At 35.6% G+C, this 20,934-nt stretch overlaps 2 protein-coding genes across 2 annotated transcripts in view; one reads left to right on the top strand and one right to left on the bottom strand.

Moving 5' to 3' along the window:
• Positions 1-7,149, bottom strand: part of LOC106090097 (serine/threonine-protein kinase unc-51) — a 124,527-nt gene extending 117,378 nt beyond the window's left edge. The window contains exon 1 of the mRNA XM_013256181.2: positions 6,326-7,149. Within this exon, the coding sequence (XP_013111635.1) occupies positions 6,326-6,415 (90 nt within the window). The 5' untranslated portion in view covers positions 6,416-7,149. The remainder of the gene's footprint in view (positions 1-6,325) is intronic.
• A 7,153-nt stretch (positions 7,150-14,302) lies between these two features.
• LOC106090089 (alpha-soluble NSF attachment protein) lies at positions 14,303-18,934 on the top strand. Its single transcript, XM_013256165.2, has 5 exons — positions 14,303-14,534; positions 14,871-15,054; positions 17,132-17,410; positions 17,471-17,644; positions 17,736-18,934. The coding sequence occupies exons 1-5, from the start codon at positions 14,443-14,445 to the stop codon at positions 17,883-17,885; spliced, it is 879 nt and encodes a 292-aa protein (XP_013111619.2). The 5' UTR covers positions 14,303-14,442; the 3' UTR covers positions 17,886-18,934.
• The last annotated feature ends 2,000 nt before the right edge of the window (positions 18,935-20,934 follow it).

The raw sequence follows: 20,934 nt of genomic DNA on the forward strand, positions 1-20,934 counted from the left end.
AATGGTCATAAAAAAAAGCAAAGTGAGTTTTAATGTTACAAAAATTAATATAGTGATTTTTGATTCATCTCCTTTTTAAGCGTCAAATTGCGCATTCAAAAAAATGCACAGCTCCTCGCTTGCTACGCATTGTTATTTGGAGTTTTTATTATTCTTATCAGCATAAATACGATGTGTTTCTCAATCGCAATCAATCGCAAACACTCACAACATCCACAATCCCATACACCTTGAATTTATGCCATAATTTTTTATAACGCCACATAGTTTTTGTTCTGCTGCAGAAACTTGCTTAATGCTCTTGTTCTTGTTCTTGTTCTTTTTATAATTATTCATTCTCTTGATTTGTTTGGTTTTCTTCTTTAGTTTCGCGTTTCGTTATTTTTTTTCTATAAACATTCTAGACATGTGTTGTGTGTGCGATAAGTGGCTATATAAAAACAAAATAGGTACATGTATGCATATACATACATATCTATATATATACATATATACTTCTTAGAACGTTTATATACCTCTTGATTTGTTACGTAGTTTTATTTACGTATTCAAGTCTACATAAGCAAAGCAAATAAAAAACAAAACATCAACACAACAAAAACCGAAGATTGAATGAAATAAGAAGACAATTAAATAGAAAAACAAAATCCGCGTTACTTCAACTTAACCATATCACCCGATTCGAAATCGATCGCCTGCTTGTGGGCGTGGGCTGCAGTTGCTATAAGGTGAGAAGGGGCAACAGTTGTTGGTTTATAAAAGAGAAAAAACAGCAGAAACATATGGTATAAGCGTAATGAATTTTAAGTATCTCTGTCTGGAAGTGTGTAATTAATAATGTGAGCTTTTTTATACCCACCACCATAAGATAGGAGGTATATTCATTTGTTCTTTCCGTTTGCAACATATCGAAATATCAATTTCCAACCCTACAAAGTATACATATATCGGATCGTCGTAAAATTCTAAGACGATTTAACGATGTCCGTGTGTCTGTCCATCAGTTGTAAACACGCTCAAGTCTTTAAAAATCGAGATGGTTAGATGAAATTTTGCACAGATCCGTATTTCTTTTATACACACGTTAAGCTATTGAATGGGCTAAATCGGACTATATTTGGATAAAGCTGTTATATAGACCAATCTGCCGATTTTGAGTTTTAAACCCGCTAAAGTCGCATTTTTGTTCGATTTCGCTGAAGTTTACAACAGAAAATTGTACTAGGCTCCTCGATATTCAAACTGAATATGGCTCATATCGGAGCATATTTACATATAGCTGCTATATAGACCAATACGTCTTAAGCCCGTAACATTCGCATTTATTATCCGATTTCAATGAATTTAGAAACAGTGAATTGTTTAAAGCCGCCCGACATCGGACTCAAATGTGTTTCAGATCGGGCCATATTTAGTTATAGCTGTCATAAAGAGCGATCTGCTGATTTAGGGTCTTAAGACCAAGAAAGCCACAATTATTACCCGATTTCGCTGAAATATGAAATAGTGAGTTTACACAAGCTTCCCTATGTCCGATCTGCCAATGAAGGGTCATAAGTCCATATAAGCTGCATTTATTACCTTATTTCGGAATTTGATACAGTATTAAACCTCCCGTCAACCGACCAGCATATGGTCCACATCAGACTATATTTACGGTCTTAATCCAATAAAAATCGGATTTGTTGCCCGATTTCGCTGAAACTGTGATTTGTATAAGAGTTTCGGAACCTGAATTAAATATGATCCAGACCAGCCCCTGTTTGCACAATACTATGGATATGGTAGTTGAATTGTTATAAAAGAGGATGGTTAATTTATCCTGGGGGTGGGTATCCAAACTTCGGCACGGTCAAACATTTTTACTTATTTAACTTAAAATAATCATTTTCTTGAGAAAAGCCTCCTGCATAAAAGTTTGAACGTTGTGTATGTATGTGCGTATTATACGCGTATATACATATTTATATGCATGTTTATTCAATTATCTAGCGACACTTTTGATCTTTTGCTTTATTATCTAAGAGTATGAGTTAATAGGCAAAGAATTGGGATGGAAGAAATTTAACTAGGCAGATTTTGCTTTCAATAATAACGTAAAGATTATATATCTATATGGACCTATTTGCAAGTAAAAATAAACACTTATCGATTTGAAAATGTTTATTTTGCGACCTTCAGAAATCGTATGCCATATCGGTTTATAAGGAAGATATATTGTCCGATGTAGCCTATCTTTGAAATTACACCGCCTATGGGCAAAATCATAATCTGTACTACGTTGGAGGCACCCGTGGTACAGAAGTTACTTGTCCGCCTATGAATCTCAATTTCCGGGATCGAATCCTAGCGAAGTAGTCCGAAAAAATGTCACTTAACTGATATAATTACGCTGCAACTTCTTAAAATTATAAGCTGAAAATTGGTGTGTGAGGTTCAGTTCGATTATAGAGGGCCATTTTCATTTTATTCAGATAATGCAACTTGAAGCCTCGCAGTGTCCCATTTTAAACAAATTACAACGAATGTGCTTTATATACAAAATATATTATAGTAATGACTTAAAGGATAAAATCGCAAAAATAAACTACTCATTATATTTGAATACAATCAAAAAGTATTTAATATTATTATTTGAAAAGATCGTTAATAAAAACGAAATAAAGTAATTTAACAAAATAAAAAAAAAAAATTTAATATGAAAAAATATTATAGTTCTCAACTAGATTATAAAAAAGAGGATGAAAAAGAAGAAAAAAAAAACATAAACTTATTCGAATGTATGTAAATGTATTGGGTTGCCCAATTGCGGCGTTGACAAATTTTTTCACAGCTTGTGACTCTGTAATTGCATTCTTTCTTCTGTCAGTTATCAGCTGTTACTTTTAGCTTGCTTTAGAAAAGTGTAAAAAAAGTATATTTGATTAAAGTTCATTCTAAGTTTTATTAAAAATGCATTTACTTTTTTTTAAAAAATCCGCAATTACTTTTTGGGCAACCCAATATATATAAATACATAAGTAATTCATTGAGGTAAAATTATCAACACAGCCCAATCCCATGGCAGCCGGTTGTACGTACCGGATTGTCCCGACGGAGTTCTTCATCGGCAAGGGCTGCCGCCTCAGTGTATAACACACTGCTACAACAACAACATCAACACAGCCAAACTACAAAAAAAATTTTCGAACTACATCTTTAACAGCCCCTTTATAACTGAACAACCAGTTTACCGTCTTCAGCTCACAAAAGGAATAGATTTAACACAATTTGTTCGAAATTTCAAAAAATATCCTTTTATTCGAAAATGTTCATATTGTATCATAGTTTGATAAAGCTGCCTCATAGATCGATTTCGCAATTTAAGCTTTTGAGCTTATCAAAGGCGAATTTTTTAACCGATTTCACAAAATTTTGCATGAATGTAGAGAATAGGATCCATATCATACTGTATTTGGATAAACCTTCTAAATAATGTAATATATAGATGGTTTATTTTTTAACCGATTTCCCTGAAATTCGAATAGTTGCTTAATATTGACCTTTCTACATTCTTTTCTAATACGGTCCACACCATATCTTAGTTCAATAAAGTTTTATATATACCGATCTCCAGATGAGATAATGCACTTACAATTTTGGATAAAAGGTTGAATAATCACCTTGCACAGCTTTCATGGCTATAATTTGGTACGTAGGAATCCCACATAGGATGGAGATGTGGAATTGGCTTCTGCGATAGAACATATAGACAACATGTTTATTATCTGCCGATTGGTTTTAGTAGGCCCCAAGTTTTATGTCTCTTGATGCTAGGTGACTTCAATGTCCAACACGCCCCAAGAATTATATCACTTGGTGCTAGTTGACTTCAGTGTCCAATACGATTAATAACACTCATTCCTTAATGTTGATGTAGCCACAAGTTTGTAAGTGGAGGTAGCGATTCTCGTCAAGCTTCATACGTCACCAAGCTCGTTCCGGTCCATACGATCGATCGACGCGGCAATGTTATGGCATTTAGTTATTTAAAGTCGCCAATAACTCGCCTTGTCATATCGAGTACCATTGACACTCAGTACTTAGCCATGAGGCATTGCCGCCAGGCCTCTTATTAAGACTATCCACTAGATACCCCTGATATTCCGCAACTGCAGTTGCAGCTTCTCCGTAAATAGCATTCCATTATCCGCAACCTGAGGACGCGCCCGATAGGTCTCAGCGAAGCTCCTTCTATTGACCATGAACACCATACAAATCGGAGCTCAGTTCCAGCCTGTGTGGTGCTCATAGTTATCCCGTCAGTATATTGTAGGGATTACATTTAGTTCTATTTTTGGATTATTGGATTAATCGCTATCTGAAAATTAAGTTTGAGCGATTAATCGAACAAGACCAGTGTCTAATGAAACAAAACGGGTCCGGTTTAATTCACATTCCGATTGAAATTTAGTGAAAATAACTACAGCAAAAAAAATTTCATATAAATCGAATACTACTAAATGAACATTCCATTAAGGGGCAGGAGAAACTTCTCTCATATCAATGTGAAGACCGATTAAAATTTAAGTTTTTATGAAAAAAGCCCTCCGTTTTATGCCTAGTCCGAACAGCATGCCGCATAGCGACACCACTTGGTAGAGAGTATTTAACATGGCAGGATATCTCACAAATGTAGACAGCACAAGTAAAACGATAACCACCGCCGAAAATTTTTTCTTATGTTCACGCCGGAATTTAAACCTTTTACAGCGTTTTAGGCGGAAATGCTAGCCCCTGATAGCGGTCGAAAAAAAAAATTGCAAAAAAAAATATTGTGAATTGTTACACCAGTACCATGAAGGTCCAAAACGTCGCGCAAGTGTCCCAATAATATGTTTTTCTAAGATTTTTTAACATCTAAACGGTTAATCGATTACCCGTCGAAAATGAAATAGTCTTTAAATCAAAATGCGTTTTAGGCAGGCATGAACAGCACTCAGCATTAGTGTCTATTCAGTGTTTTTCGTAGTGTCTGTTGAGTGCCAAATACTGGGTATTAAGCAGTTCTCTAATACGCAGGCCGACTACTAGCTGCTTATTGTTTCTTTTACGATTTAATGATCCGATCTGTGCGTTGTTCATCGCTATGACGAGAAGCTTAGCTGCGAGCTACCGGGTGCGTCAACATGTTGCGGATAGTGGAATACTCCATACAGAATAGCTGCAACGGCAGTCGCGGACAATCAGCTGTATCGAGCGGAGAGTTTCAGTGAGAGGGTGGGCGGCACCGGCTCGACTACCGAGTTCCAATTATGCTCGATCTGACTAGGTGACTTATTGGCGCCTTTAAATAAACAATGGCCACCCTGTTCCCGCGGCGATCGGTTCTTTGGACCGGGCTTGCTCACCTACAAATTGACGAGGATCATCACCTTCACATGCAAATGTGGCTCCAACAACAACATTGCCATTTAAAATGGTAAATGCTTCACTGTTGATAGAAATTGGCAAGACAAATTGTTTTTATTAGAGACATTTTAAAACGCTGTGTGAAATATTTGTTGGATGGCATCGGCAATCATTCGCCTTTTATATGTTAATGAAATCTTGGTCCAATAAAGCCGTTAATCCAAAGTGACTTTTTTGTGAAAAATGCCCAGTATTTAACTATTCTTATTGCTAGTTTACCAAACAAAGCACGTTTTGGGCGATTTTCATTCAAAATGGAGTTGTTGTTGTTGATGTAGCAATGGGCTGAGGCGGCAGCCCTTGCCGATGAAAAATTCCATCGGGTTAATCCGGTACGTACAACCGGCTACCATGGGATTGGAATGGCTTGGTTTGCTCTGGCAGAAATGACAAAAAATTTTATATTGAAAAAGTTACCGTTTGGCATAGCAAAATGTAATTTTATTCTAACCAATCAATTTATTCAATTGGCACACACCCTTAATCCATTTAATAAAGTGACAAAAAAATAGTCATTTGAGGCCTTTTCATACCCAATGGGTTAAATACATCGTGGGCCCCTTTAGATATAATTGGACCTTAAGCTGATCTTTCACATAAAATTTATAAATTATTTATCCATATTCCAAAATGTGTAAACAATTTCAATAAAACGGAACCAATGTTAACTCTTGCCAGTTCTTTGGCAACACGATGCAACATTTTCACAATAATTTTATATGTATGTTCGTATATACATATTTACAATTCAGTTATTTACAAATGCATTAAAAACCACAAAAAGGAGGGGTGGGGTGTGGGGGTATACAAAAATCCTCCTGCTGCATATGCCAAAAAGAACGGAGTGGGGATTAAGTTTTCATGCATAATTTACCTTGCGATGACGTCCTTTGTAGACCACAGCAAAAGCGCCATGACCCAACATATCCTTCGAACTATACTCATAATCGCCGACAATATTCATGGTTGCGAATTGGAATGACAATGGTCAGCAAAGAGAGGAAAACGTCTATGAAGACGTTGATGAAAAGTTGAAAATTTTATAATTTTTGGCAGCTTTTAAAGTTTTTTAAGTAATATTTTCTTTAAATTCTTCACTTTGTTTAATTTGTTGAGATTGAGAAATAAGGGGCCTTTCAGACTAGTGAAGCAAACGCAAGCATTCATACACTCACACACTTTCAATCACTATATACGTTTTTTTTATTCTGCACTTTTTTCCGTAATTCAACTACAGCTGATTGGTTGGTTGGGGAAAATCAATTTTTAGGGTTCTTCTTCGGCTCTCTACTATACACATACGGACTTTTAATTTTTATATCGCTTTGTACACTTTAGAATACTTTTTGATAATTCAATAGGAATTTCCTTATTTTGCAATAATATAAAATGCTTTCACAATATTAATATGATTTTATATGTATAAATATGTGTATACTCCTTTTAATCTTTCTGATTTGTTGTCACTTGTGCAAGTTGCAAGTTACTTTTCACTTTTTCTTTCTACGTAATTTTTGTCGTATCGAAGATTTTCTTTGGAATTTCCTGGCGTTATTTTTCGCATACAAGACTTAAAAACAATTTTTATATAAAATTTTGTGTATTTGGCTACAAAAAACAACAAATAAACTTCGAAAATTACGAAGATTATATTCTTTGCTTCCGATCCCGAGCGTTGCGTTTTTGTTATTACACCTTGGATGATAAATCTCGGTTGTACAATTTGGTATGTCAGGGATGGTAAATTTTGTCTATTATTATCTTTTAAATAATTTTCCAACAATGAAAGTTCCTTTGTACCTTATGGAACATGGTTGAATGATGAAATTGTCCATGATATAATTACCAGGTAGGGTACCGTAAACAGCTGAGTACAATTTCTTCTCGCGAAGTGCACTATCCGTCAACGAGCTTTGAATGTGTGTGTGTGTATTATAGTTAAGAACGATAACAACGAAAAATAGCGCGAACAAGAGTTGCACTAATCACTGATTTTGACAAATAGTGCACTCAATATTTTGTTGTTGGGCAACTACCACTACCTGTAAATGAATATATCATGGAATTGTCCAATTCCAGAGTTGTATCCAAATCCTACTAGAACGTCCAATGCCAAGGCGGACTTTTGAAGGTGGTCTCACGTCAACAGCTGTTAACAGATAATCAGGTTTGATGGTACTAACGTGTTTGCATTTTTGTGATGTAATCTTCTTTCTCGCACATTCTCTGCTCATGTACGCACTTGTATACACACACACGCACAAATTTCTTTGTGCGTTAGCAAAACGTCGATCAGCTTGATGGCAAGATGGCGGATTGCACCATATGATTTATGGTTATTGTACAAATGAGGCCACCTTTAATTGTTTCGCTATAGTCAAACGCTTGGTTTGGATTTTAATTTTTTCACATTTTGTTCCTTTTTTACATTAAATTGTTTTAATTTGTAATTTGCACGTTTATAACCCTGAATCTTTTGATTGTATGATAATGCAAATAAAAACTAAAATCTCAATTGGGAAGTGCCCTGAAATTTGACAGCATAGTGAGAATTTGCGGCACCATCCCGACAGGGTTTTATAGTTGATTTCGTTGCTGTTGAGCTAATGACTTTACGTTGCATAATCTTACCTAGATAATAGCAAAAGGTTGCTACTCTATTCGGCTTTTCACGTGAACAACCTGCAAACTCCATATAAAAAAACGTATAATCTAAAAACATGTGAAATTAATACATTTTTCAAGCTAAAGGTTGGTACAATAGTCGGTTTTCACGGTGAAACTCCATATAAAAAAATAAGCAGAAAATATTGATGAAAAGTGTTAATTTCGCTATAACTCGTTTTTTTTCTTTGAAAAATTTACATTTCACTGAGGCCAACCACTGTCATTGCGCAACAAGTCGTTTTCTTTCGTAAAACTCCGTTTAGACTGCTCATTAAATCCGGATTTAAAGAGCAGTGTAAACGGGGTTTAAAATAAACGCTTTTTCTAAACTTCTAATTGTAACCATGGTACAATTAAGATGTAGTGTCATTAGCACAACAACAAAAATCTACCCTAACGAAACTACCTTGAGAAGAAAATGCCGTAAATTGAATCGTCAAAGTGGTTTTAGAAATAAACTTTGTTTTACAACCATGGTACAACTAAAAGGTAGCGTCATTAGCAAAACAACCATGGCGAAACAATTAAAGGTGGTCTCATTTGTACAACAAACACAAATCATATGGTGCAATCTGTCATCTTGCCATCAAGCTGATCGACGTTTTGCCAACACACACAAAGAATTTTGTGTGCGTGTGCGTATACGTGTGCGTACATGAGCAGAGATTATGCGAGAAAGAAGATAACAACAAAGAGAATGGAAACAAAAATCAGACATCTTAATACTGTCAAATCTGGTCGGCTGTTAACAGCTGCTCGCGTGAAACCACCTTATTAAATCCGCCTTGGCAAAAACAAAAATCTACCCCAACGAAACTACCTTGAGTGGCAAATGCTGTAAATTCAAATGTCAAAGTGGGTTTAGAAATAAACTTTGTTTTACAACTTAACTTTTACAAATGTTTATTTGTACTTGCATCATTATAACACTGTTTTGTTGCTAATGTGTGGAATATCGGATAAAATAGACCATCTTTATAAGATTTAAAAAAAAAATCACAGCTGTGTTATCCAGCCTTTGACATGATTTACTGCAAAATCAAAACAAATATAAAAAAAATTGTACTCAGCTGTTCGCATGACCTCACCCTACAAGTGCATCCTGTTTTACAACTCATCTTCTTCAAATGTGTTTTATATTTGTATTTTTACATCATAACACTTATTTGTTGCTCATGTGTGGAACATCGGATCAAATGGAACATCTGGTGTGCGTGTGCGTATACGTGTGCGTAAATAAGCAGAGAATATGCGAGAAAGAAGATAACAACAAAGAGATTGTAAACAAAAATCAGGCATCTTAACACCGTCAAACGTGGCCAGCTGTTAACAGTTGTTCGCGTGAAAACACCTTATTAAATCCGCCATGGGTCAAATGGTGGACAAATTTATACAAGGTAAAGCCACAAACCCAGCTGATGGAATTTTTCCAGAGTTGTACCCAAATCCCACCGAAACGTCAAATGCTTTATTTGGAATTTTAAAATTTAGTCACATTTTCTACATTTTTCACATTTTAATTGTTTTAATTTATAATGTACACGTTTATAATCGTAAATCTTTTGATCTTGCGGCTGCTACACATGGTAATGCAAATAAAAACTAAAAGGTCAATAAGGAAGTGTCCAAAAATTTGACCGCCTAAAGGCTGGAACTACTTTTTTTTGGGAAAATTTTCAGAAAATCCTTTTTTCATTGGTTTGACAAGGTTACCATATATGACTTTTGTTTTGGATTCTTTGGCCAAAATATTGCCATTTGAATATAAAAATTACTATGGCACAAACCAATTTATCAGCTGCTTACGTGCATGTGTACAGTGTGGATCTTACGAGAATTCATGCATGTGTTGTGATTTCAAACAAAACCCACCCCTTCGAAATTGATAAATAATGAAACAAAACTATATAAAAAGAAACGAGCGCAGTTTTTTTTTTTTTTTTGTAAAAATAATTAGATCTTGTAATATTTTCAATGGTAAAGGTAAATTAAGCACAACTTTACAAAAGCCTTTGCAGCATCTTTTTATACCCACCACCGAAGGATGGGGGTATATTCATTTTGTCATTCCTTTTGCATCACATCCAAATATCCATTTCCTACTCTATAAAGTATATATAATCTTGATCATCCTAAAAATGTAGACCGATCCGCCGATTTAGGGTCTTAGGCCCATAAAAGCCACATTTATTATCCGATTTTCCCAAAATTTTGAACATTGAGTTTTGTTAGGCCCCTTGACATCTTTTTGCAATTTGGCCCAGATCGGTCCATTATATCCATTTAGCTGCCATATAGACCGATCTAAAGTCTTGGGCCCATAAAAGGCACTTTTACTGTCCGATTATTTATCCGATTTTGCTGAAATTTGGGACAGTGGGTTGTATTAGCCCTGTCAACTTGGACAAGATCGGTTCAGATTTGGATATAGCTGCCATATAGACCGATCTCTCGACTTAAGGTTTTGGGCCCATAAAAGGTGCAATTATTTTCAGGCTTTTCGACATCCGTCTCGTATATTGTTCAAATCGGTCTATATTTGGATATGGCTACCAAAAACACCAATATTTTGATCTACAAAATTGAACAATGACTTGAACTTATTAGGCCACTCAATGTCCGTCTCGATTTTTTTTCCAAATCAGACCATATTTCGATATAACTGCTATGTGAGCATAAATTATGGATTTTTCAACGGACTATGAAGAAAGGTGGTTTACATATATACTCAAGGTGCTGGGTATCCAAAGTTCGACCCGACCGAGCTTAACGCCTTTTTCCTTTTTTTATTGTTGGAGATTCTAATGAACTCAGATATGTATGTCGACGAACCCCGGAAAACCATGCTGAGCGATCAAAAGCGTCCCGCAATGCAAATTTTCCCTAGATGAAAAAACAAGTTATGACGAAGCGAACACATTTCGGCAAATTTTTCCATTTATTTTTTTTTAAATGGAGTTTCAACGCGAAACCCGAATATAGTACCGGCCTTAAATAAAGAAAAACGAACCATTGACATCACTAAAACATATAAAAATGATGCCTGCAATGGTTTAAAGTTTTTTCATCGAACTGGTAACACACTAAAAAATTAAGAGTTGCACTAAATACTGATAGGTATATTCATTTAGTCATTCCATTTGCAACGCATCGAAATATCAATTTCCGACTCCACAAAGTATATATATTTCGGATTGTCAAATTTTCTAAGACGATTTAACGATGTCCGTGTGTCTGTCTGTATATCCGTCTGTTGTAATCATTCTACAGCCTTCAAAAACTGAGATATTGAGCTGAAATTTGGCACAGATACGTCTTTTTGCTGCACGGAGGTAAAGTTGTTGAACGGGAAAAATCGGACCATATTTGTATATAGCTGCTATATAGACCCATATGCCAATAAAGGGTCTGAAGTCCATAAATGCTTTATTTACCACCCGATTTCCCTGAACAAAACAAACCAAATAAGTAGTTTTAATTTCAAATAAATGTTTCTCGGAGATCATAATTGATTCCATTCCAGAACGTTTAATCATTGAATTAATATGTTGCGTTCTTCCTCTTTTAGTTTTGTAATTCAAATTTAATTATGAAACCGTATGTTCAAATAAACGGCGATAAGAACCGCTGAGCTAAACGGGGATAGCATTTTGCTTACCAACATCCAAGATATATTTATTTACAGGTAGTGGCAGTTGCCCAACAACAAAATATTGAGTGCAACAACAAAATATTGACCGAATCTTATATACCCTCCACCATGGAGTTCTTTTTGTCGAGTTCTTTTCCCGACATCTCATCTTAGGCAAAAAAGAATAAAAGAAAAGATTTGCTCTGCTATTAGAGCGATATCAAGATATGGTCCGGTTCGGACCACAATTAAATTATATGTTGGAGACCTGTGTAAAATGTCAGCCAATTTGAATAAGAATTGCGCCCTTTGGGGGCTCAAGAAGTAAAATAGAGAGATAGATTTATATGGGAGCTGTATCAGGCTATAGACCGATTCAGACCATAATAAACACGTATGTTGATGGTAATGAGAGGATCCGTCGTATTTCAGGCAAATCGGATAATAATTGAGACCTCTAGAGGCTCAAGAAGTCAAGATCCCAGATCGGTTTATATGGCAGCTATATCAGGTTATGAACCGATTTGAACCTTATTTGACACAGTTGTTGAAAGTAAGAATAAAATACGTCTTGCAAAATTTCAGCCAAATCGGATAGGAATTGAGCCCTCTAGAAGCTCAAGAAGTCAAGTCCCCATATCTCTTTATATGGCAGCTATATCAGGTTATGGACCGATTTGAACCATACTTGGCACAGTTGTTGGAAGTGATATCAAAACACCACGTGCAAAATTTCAATCAAATCGCACCAGAATTGCGCCCTCTAGAGACCCAAGATCGGTTTATATGGCAGCTATATCAAAACATGGACCGATTCGGCCCATTTAAAATCCCAATCGACCTACACAAATATGAAGTATTTGTGCAAAATTTCAAGCGGCTAGCTTTACTCCTTCGAAAGTTAGCGTGCTTTCGACAAACAGACCGACGGACATAACAAAACATGTCGTGCAAAATTTCATTCCAATCGGATAAGAATTGCGCACTCTAGAGGCTCATGAAGTCAAGACCCAAGATCGGTTTATATGGCAGCTATATCAAAACATGGACCGATTTAAACCATACTTAGCGCAGTTGTTGGAAGTGATATCAAAACACCACGTGCAAAATTTCAATCAAATCGCACCAGAATTACGCCCTCTAGAGACCCAAGATCGGTTTATATGGCAGCTATATCAAAACATGGACCGATTCGGCCCATTTAAAATCCCAACCGACCTACACAAATATGAAGTATTTGTGCAAAATTTCAAGCGGGTAGCTTTACTCCTTCGAAAGTTAGCGTGCTTTCGACAAACAGACCGACGGACATGGCTAGATCGACATAAAATGTCACGACGATCAAGAATATATATACTTTATGGGGTTTCAGACGAATATTTCGAGTAGTTACAAACAGAATGACGCAATTAGTATACTCCCATCCTATGGTGGAGGGTATAAAAACGAAAAACACCATGGCGAAACAATTAAAGGTGGTCTCATTTGTACAACAACCACAAATCATATGGTGCAATCCGCCATCTTGTCGTCAACCTGATCGTCGTTTTGCCAACACACACAAAGACATTTGTGTGCGTGTGTGTATGCGTGTGCGTAAATGGGCAGAGTATGAGAAGATAACAACAAAGAGAATGCCAAAAAATATAACATCTTAATACTGTCAAACTTGACCGGCTGTAAACAGCTGTTCGCGTGAGACCACCTTTTTAAATTTGCCTTGGAAAATCACAAAGAGGAATCGACAAAAGTCTGAAATTTTCCCTTAATTAATTTCTTTTTTTTACTTTTGGGGGACATTTTTCCCCATATTAAGAAACGCACGCTACCACGCTTATTAATTTATCGTCATTTATGTCGTTAAAGTAAATACCAAGTAATTGTCCGTCGTTTAGTTAACGAATTTCTATTCGTTAGTAAAAACAGCTGATTGATGTCGATTATCTTTAAAAGTGTCAACTGAATACCAAATTAGTTAACTTTTCTGTAATCGCTTTTTAACTAAACGATTTTCGTTAAAACACTTTACTGAATTCCACTACTGTATTCACAAAACTTAACGTAGATTTGAAATAGGTTTATTTGACAGATTTCCTTTATAGAACTGTCAAATGAAAATTTTTTAAGACTTTATTAAGTTTTGTGAATACGGCCGTAAAAATATTTGTCTTTTTATTTAGCCATTAAGCGGATTTTCTCGCTTAGTTTGTATGGAGAAAATTCTATACCCGATAAGCTAAGCGTCTAATCATTTCGCCGCTTACCATCGACGTTTTTTAAAACATATGTTGTCATCATTCAATTTGAATGACAAAACTATAAGAGGAAGAACGCAACATATTTATTCAATGATTAAACGAATATAATACTAGCTAGCGAATCCTCTAGAATGTCAAATAAAACATCCTATTGTAAATAGTTGCTTTGCCTAAATTCTGCATATGTAAAGCCCCTTCAGATCATTCGTTTTTTCCACAGCTGACTCTTACGTTCCTTCCAATACGTTCGGCTCTAACCAAAGCTTATTGTAAACTGTCAAATCAACCAGAAGTGAGAAATATATTTTTTTATTTCGCAAGACGTCATCGATTTGGACAATTGGAATTATATTATTGAAAATATCTTGGTTTTCCTACATCAGTTAATTGATTATTAGTTAAAGACTAAAATAAAACAAAACCTAAAAAACAACAATGGGTGATAATGAGGAAAAAGCTTTGCAGTTAATGGCTGAAGCTGCCAAAAAGTTAACACAACAAAAAAGTTTCTTTGGAATGTTGTTTGGGTTGGTATAATTAATGTTCTTGTTTTTTTGCCAAATTTTAATAACGAGATATACGTAAAGAAACAATTCTTTTGTTTTGCTCCCTATATATTCCAAACAAGATGTTACCTGCTAGTTTGCTGAAAACAAAAACATTCTGATCATTTCCACAATTCTAGTCATACCACCATATCCATTGTTCATTGATAGTATATTTAGCATACAGCTGGTGCCGTAGAAAATCGTTCATTGCGCTTTTGTGCACAGATGATTTGTGGCTAAACATTACCTTTTATTGGTCTCCCTTAGAAACCCTCATTTCATAATTGAAGTGCATTAATTCAATTATTTTTTTAGGAGCTCTAATAAAGTGGAAGAGGCCATAGAATGTTATCAACGTGCTGGAAACATGTTTAAAATGTCGAAAAATTGGACAAAAGCTGGCGAGTGTTTTTGTGAAGCTGCAAACTTACATGCCAGAGGAGGAAGTCGTCATGATGCTGGCATTGCTTACGTGGATGCATCAAACTGCTACAAAAAGGTAAGTGCTACCGAGTCTCGCTGTCCTTTTTCGTTCTGAAAAATTGTAAAGGCCTGGAAATGCTAGATAAAGAGAACTAACGTTCTGTCCCAGTTTACCACCCTCATCCACTTTGTAAACCTATACCTACTCTACCTGTCTTAAAACCCAACCTAAACAAAGAGCTTACTGCAAATGTTGCCCCAATATTCCATTAAGGGTTGGTATTCTATTGTGCTTTCGGAATAGTCGGTGAAATTTTAAATTGTTCCGCGAGCGGAATTTGACAGCAACCAAGTGTTTTTATTTCTATACCAAAATATGTTTTTAATCTGCACTTATTGTTTTCCCTTTTTAATTTATTTTTTCCGCAAATAAAGAAAAACGAACAATTAAAACCAATGAAATAAGACAAAAATGATGCCGGTTGCTTTCGGAATAGTCGCGGAAATCTTTAATTGTTCCGCTAGCGAAATTTGACAGTAATGTTTTGTTTTTATTTTCATACCGAAAACGGTTTTACCTGCACTTATGGTTTTATTTTTTCGCAAATAAAAGCACAAAGAAGAAACGAACCATTGAAAACAATAAAACAAAAATATTGCCTACAATGGTGTCAAACGTTGCCATTAAAATTCCTTTAGCAATTTTCCGACATTTTTTTGTATGGATTTTGACATCATTCCGTCTGAAAAGCTGAACAGAATACTCAGCTTAAGGGAAACTTGTGACATATATGGTAAAACGAAAAATGTGCCGTGTTTACCAATCACTTGCCGTGATACAAAAGGAAATCGAATTTCTATATCAAAAAATTTACATTTTGTTTGAAAAATTTTTTATAAGTCAATACCATATTCAATCAGTCAAATATCGAATTTCTATATCAAAAAATTTACACTTTGTTTGAAAAATTTTTTATAAGTCCATACCATATTTAATCGGTCAAATATATTGGGTTGCCCAAAAAGTAATTGCAGATTTTTTAAAAGAAAGTATACGAGCTTGACAAGGATCCCTGTACGTGGATATAGGGATCCTTGTCAAGCTCCTATACGTGAGCAAAGCCGTTCCGGTTCATAATATCGATCGCCGGGAACGTGATTGTAAATGGATATTTAAAGGCACCAACCCCTTGCCTGGCTGAAGTGCAGCTTACGGGGAAAATCGCAAAAAACGTAATATCTTGCATGCCCCCTAAAATGATCCCAGGAACATGAATACGAAGACTGTTTTTGGGGCTCGGGTCTGGGAGCCTTCCACCTCATCAAGTGAAATGACGCCAAATATAGGAAATATTGGACTCAAATTAAAGGAAATTTTCCGTTGAAACGAACATGGTTTTTTTTTAAAGCGCCATGTGCCAAAATTTTTTTGAAAAAAAATCGCGCGATTTTTATAAATTTTTTTTCCATGCGACGCTATTTAAAAAAAATACATATTTACCATAAAAAAATCACGATGTTTATGCATTTTTTTCGTTTTATTTTTTTTTTGAATAGCGCAATTGGCAAAAATTTTTCAAAAAATCCCAAAGAACGCGCAATTTAATTTCTGGTAACGCTTACGATGGCTGTACATATTTTCATTATATTAAAAGGAGTTTTCAATGCCCTGCAGCCTCGGGATTGACTTTTTTCCACTAAATTCGTATTCTACTCAAAAATTTCTTTAATTTGAGTACCAATATGCCTATATTCAATGTTATTTCACTTAATGAGGGAGTCCCGGAGTCCCAAAAACGGACTTCATATTCGTGTTCCTGTGGTCAATTTAGGACGTTGTGCAAAAACTGAGTGCCTATAAGGCGATACCGTCACCTTCTAACTGAGACTCTCCACTCAATAAAGCTGATTTTTCGCGACTCCAGTTGCTGCTACTTCGTATGGAGCATTCTACTATCCGCAATCTTTAGATGCACCCGGTGGTTACCGGGCGCTCTCAACTGAGCTCATGATAACGATGAACAGCAAACAGTTCGAAGCTCAAAGTTTTAACATATGTGGTGTTCATAGTTATCCCGTGCCCCGAAAAGTTTTCAATAACATTGCTGGAAAAGGCTCTATTTATTATTATTTTATATTGTTCCTTCTTCCAGGTCGATGTGGAAAGTGCCGTGGCATGTCTATTAAAATCAATTGATATCTACACCGATATGGGTAGATTTACAATGGCAGCCAAATATCATCAAAGCATTGCCGAGATGTATGAAGGTGACCCTAATACATTGCAAAAGGCCATAGAACAATATGAAAAAGCAGCCGATTACTTTAAGGGTGAAGAGTCCACCAGTTCGGCCAATAAGTGTTTGTTAAAAGTAGCACAATATGCAGCACAATTAGAAGATTATGAAAAAGCCATATCAATATATGAACAGGTAAGCTCAACAAATAAAAAGAATCGTAAAACAACTCAGACCCCCATTCTTTTTTTCCAGGTGGCTGCTACATCACTTGAAAGTTCATTGCTCAAATACAGTGCCAAGGAATATTTCTTCCGTGCTGCTTTGTGTCATTTAAGCATTGATCTACTAAATGCCCAGCATGCTATTGAAAAATACTGTCAACAATATCCAGCGTTTCAAGACTGCAGGGAATATAAATTGGTTAAGGTAAGTGGTTTTATGATTATATTTATTTTTCAAAGTGGCTTTTTGCTTGGTCTGACCTCCATGTATGGCCCAAATTTTTATTGCGCTACAGGTGCTATGCGAGCATTTGGAAGATCAAAATATTGATGGCTTCACCGATGCTATCAAGGATTATGATAGCATTTCACGTTTGGATCAATGGTACACCACCATATTGCTGCGCATTAAAAAAGCAGCTGATGAGAATCCTGATCTGCGATAAAATGTCTAATAGAGTATTGTTTGTTTTTTTTTTGCCTAATTAAGGTTTATGCGTTTTTTCTATTTGTAATGACTTATGATGTATGGGAGCAAAAAAAACTAACTTTAACAATATTCATTAATAGTAAATGAAGGATAAAATATGTTTTTATTTTTATCATATCAAGTGGTTTAATCCACTTGACAAATGTCCTTCTTTTTTGTTAAGCTTTAATCAGTAAAAATAAATACCTAGATTTAGTTTTACACCATGAAACAATAAAAATTCCTAAAAATGCACAAATAGCCTAATAATCGAAAGAATAGGTAGTAAAAAAGATGCATGAACAAAAATACAACAACTAATTAAAGTAAGATGGAAGAAAAACTATTGGGTTGTTCAAAAAGTAATTGCGGATTTTTCATATAGTCGGCGTTGACAAATTTTTTCACAGCTTGTGACTCTGTAATTGCATTCTTTCTTCTGTCAGTTATCAGCTGTTGCTTTTAGCTTGCTTTAGAAAAAACGTGTAAAAAAGTATATTTGATTAAAGTTCATTCAAAGCTTTATTAAAAATGCATTTACTTTCTTTTAAAAAATCCGCAATTACTTTTTGGGCAACCCAATATATATAAAAAAGCAATAAGTCGGTTGAATTGTGTTTTTTTACAATTTGGAGGTTTTAATAAGAATTTTGAGTTAAGAATTATAGTGTGTTTTCCCGGTTTCACTTTTCCCCTAAAATGAACTGCTTATTATCACGTTAATAAAGTTTCAACATTTCCCAAATTTTCCTCATGAGTTTCCTTAGAAAAAAAAAACAAAAAAAGGATCTTACAACAAACAATTATTTGAACTTTTTGTTTGCATGATAATAACAAATTGATTTGAGGGCAAAAGTGAAAAGGAAACAAAACACACCAGTACGTTCGCAAATAACAACGGCCAGCGCAGTAACATGCCACACATTACCAAATTACTCTAGAAGCACGGGTACACAAAGTAATGGAGATAAAATGATATGCGGCATAAAATAAAAAATATTTAAATAACTGAAATATCAACTGAAATTAATTTTTTTTTTACAATAAGTGGGGTTGAGGAGAAGCTACAAGTATTTTAAGTTGCCAAACGCACAGTTAAAACATGTTTTTTTATAATACAAAATCGTTTTCTCATTAAATCGTCAACCTAATATTCGCATTGTTCAAAAGGAATTGTGTGGAGTCGGCTATAATGTTATTCTACGATCTTTGTATGTTAGGTTATGTGGAGCATGACGCTTAAAAACCTCATGTCTTAGCAACCGCGCAGGCCATCATATGTCATAATAGACCTTTATCTGTATCATAATAGACCTTTATTTTGTGTGATTCGAACAGAAAAATGTGTGAAAGTTATCTAAATTTCGGAATACATCGTTTGCCTTGGCTATACTCTGAGTCGGTCCAACAACGAGTTGTAACCTGCACGCAAACTCCAAAAACGACCTTGTTGACTTAACCGAGCGCATGTATGAGAGTTTCAGACTACGAAAGTCCACCCTAAGCCATTTTCTATCTCCGTAGACCATGGACGTACCAGCCAGATCCTGCGCTGTCACATAAAGCTCTGATAACCAAGAATGGCTATAAAATCATATTCCGCACTTCATCTCGCCAACATAGTGGTTGTTTAGTTCGCCAGATGCCAATCCGATGTACTTTTCTATTTGGGTCTTTTTGAGTGCAACGTAAGAACATAAAACAAGTAAAAGCGTGCTAAGTTCGGCCGGGCCGAATCTTATATACCCTCCACCATGGAGCGCAGTTGTCGAGTTCTTTTCCCGACATCTCTTCTTAGGCAAAAAGTGATATAAGAAAAGATTTGCTCTGCTATTAAAGCGATATAAAGATATGATCCGGTTTAGACCACAATTAAATTATATGTTGGAGACCTGTGTAGAATGTCAGCCAATTCGAGTAAGAATTGCGCCCTTTGGGGGCTCAAGAAGTAAAATAGAGAGATCATTTTATATGGGAGCTGTATCGGCTATAAACAGATTTAGACCATAATAAACACGTATGTTGATGGTCAAGAGAGGATCCATCGTGCAAAATTTCAGGCAAATCGGATAATAATTGCGACTTCTAGAGGCTCAAGAAGTCAAGATCCCAGATCGGTTTATATGGCAGCTATATCAGGTTATGAACCGATTTAAACCTTATTTGACACAGTGGTTGAAAGAAAAAATAAAAAATAAAAAAGTCATGCAAAATTTCAGCGAAATCAGGTAGGAATTGCGCCCTCTAGAAGCTCAAGAAGTCAAGTCCCCAGATCTGTTTATATGACAGCTATATCAGTTTATGAGCCGATTTGAACCATTTTTGGCACACTTGTTGGATATCATAAAAAAAACATGTCGTGCAAAATTTCATTCCAATCAGATAAGAATTGCGCACTTTAGAGGCTTAAGAAGTCAAGACTCAAGATGGGTTTATATGGCAGCTATATCAGGTTATGGACCGATTAGGACCATACTTGGCACAGTTGTTGAATATCATAACAAAACACGTCGTGCAAAATTTCATGCCAATCGGATAAGAATTGCGCACTTTAGAGGCTCAAGAATTCAAGACCCAAGATCGGTTTATATGGCAGCTATATCAGATTATGGACCGATTTGAACCATATTTAGCACAGTTGTTGGATATCATAGCAGAATACGTCGTGCCAAAATTCATTCAAATCGGATAAGAATTGGGCACTCTAGAGGCTCAAGAAGTCAAGACCCAAGATCGGTTTATATGGCAGCTATATCAGATTATGGACCGATTTGACCATACTTGGCACAGTTGTTGGAAATCATAACAAAACACGTCGTGCCAAAATTCATTCAAATCGGATAAGAATTGCGCACTCTAGAGGCTCAAGAAGTCAAGACCCAAGATCGGTTTATATGGTAGCTATATCAGATTATGAACCGATTTGAACCATACTTGGCACAGATGTTGGATGTCATAACAAAACACGTCGTGCAAAATTTCGTGCCAATCAGATAAGAATTGCGCACTCTAGAGGTTCAAGAAGT

This window comes from Stomoxys calcitrans, chromosome 1 (genome assembly GCF_963082655.1).
Source record: "Stomoxys calcitrans chromosome 1, idStoCalc2.1, whole genome shotgun sequence".
NCBI classification, from domain to species: Eukaryota; Metazoa; Arthropoda; class Insecta; order Diptera; family Muscidae; genus Stomoxys; species Stomoxys calcitrans.

Coding starts and splice junctions, on each gene's coding strand:
- LOC106090089 (XM_013256165.2), top strand. CDS start 14,443: ATGGGTGATAATGAGGAAAAAGCTTTGCAGTTAATGGCTGAAGCTGCC. Junction 15,055..17,131: donor CATCAAACTGCTACAAAAAG/GTAAGTGCTACC, acceptor TCCTTCTTCCAG/GTCGATGTGGAAAGTGCCGT. Junction 17,645..17,735: donor GGGAATATAAATTGGTTAAG/GTAAGTGGTTTT, acceptor ATTGCGCTACAG/GTGCTATGCGAGCATTTGGA.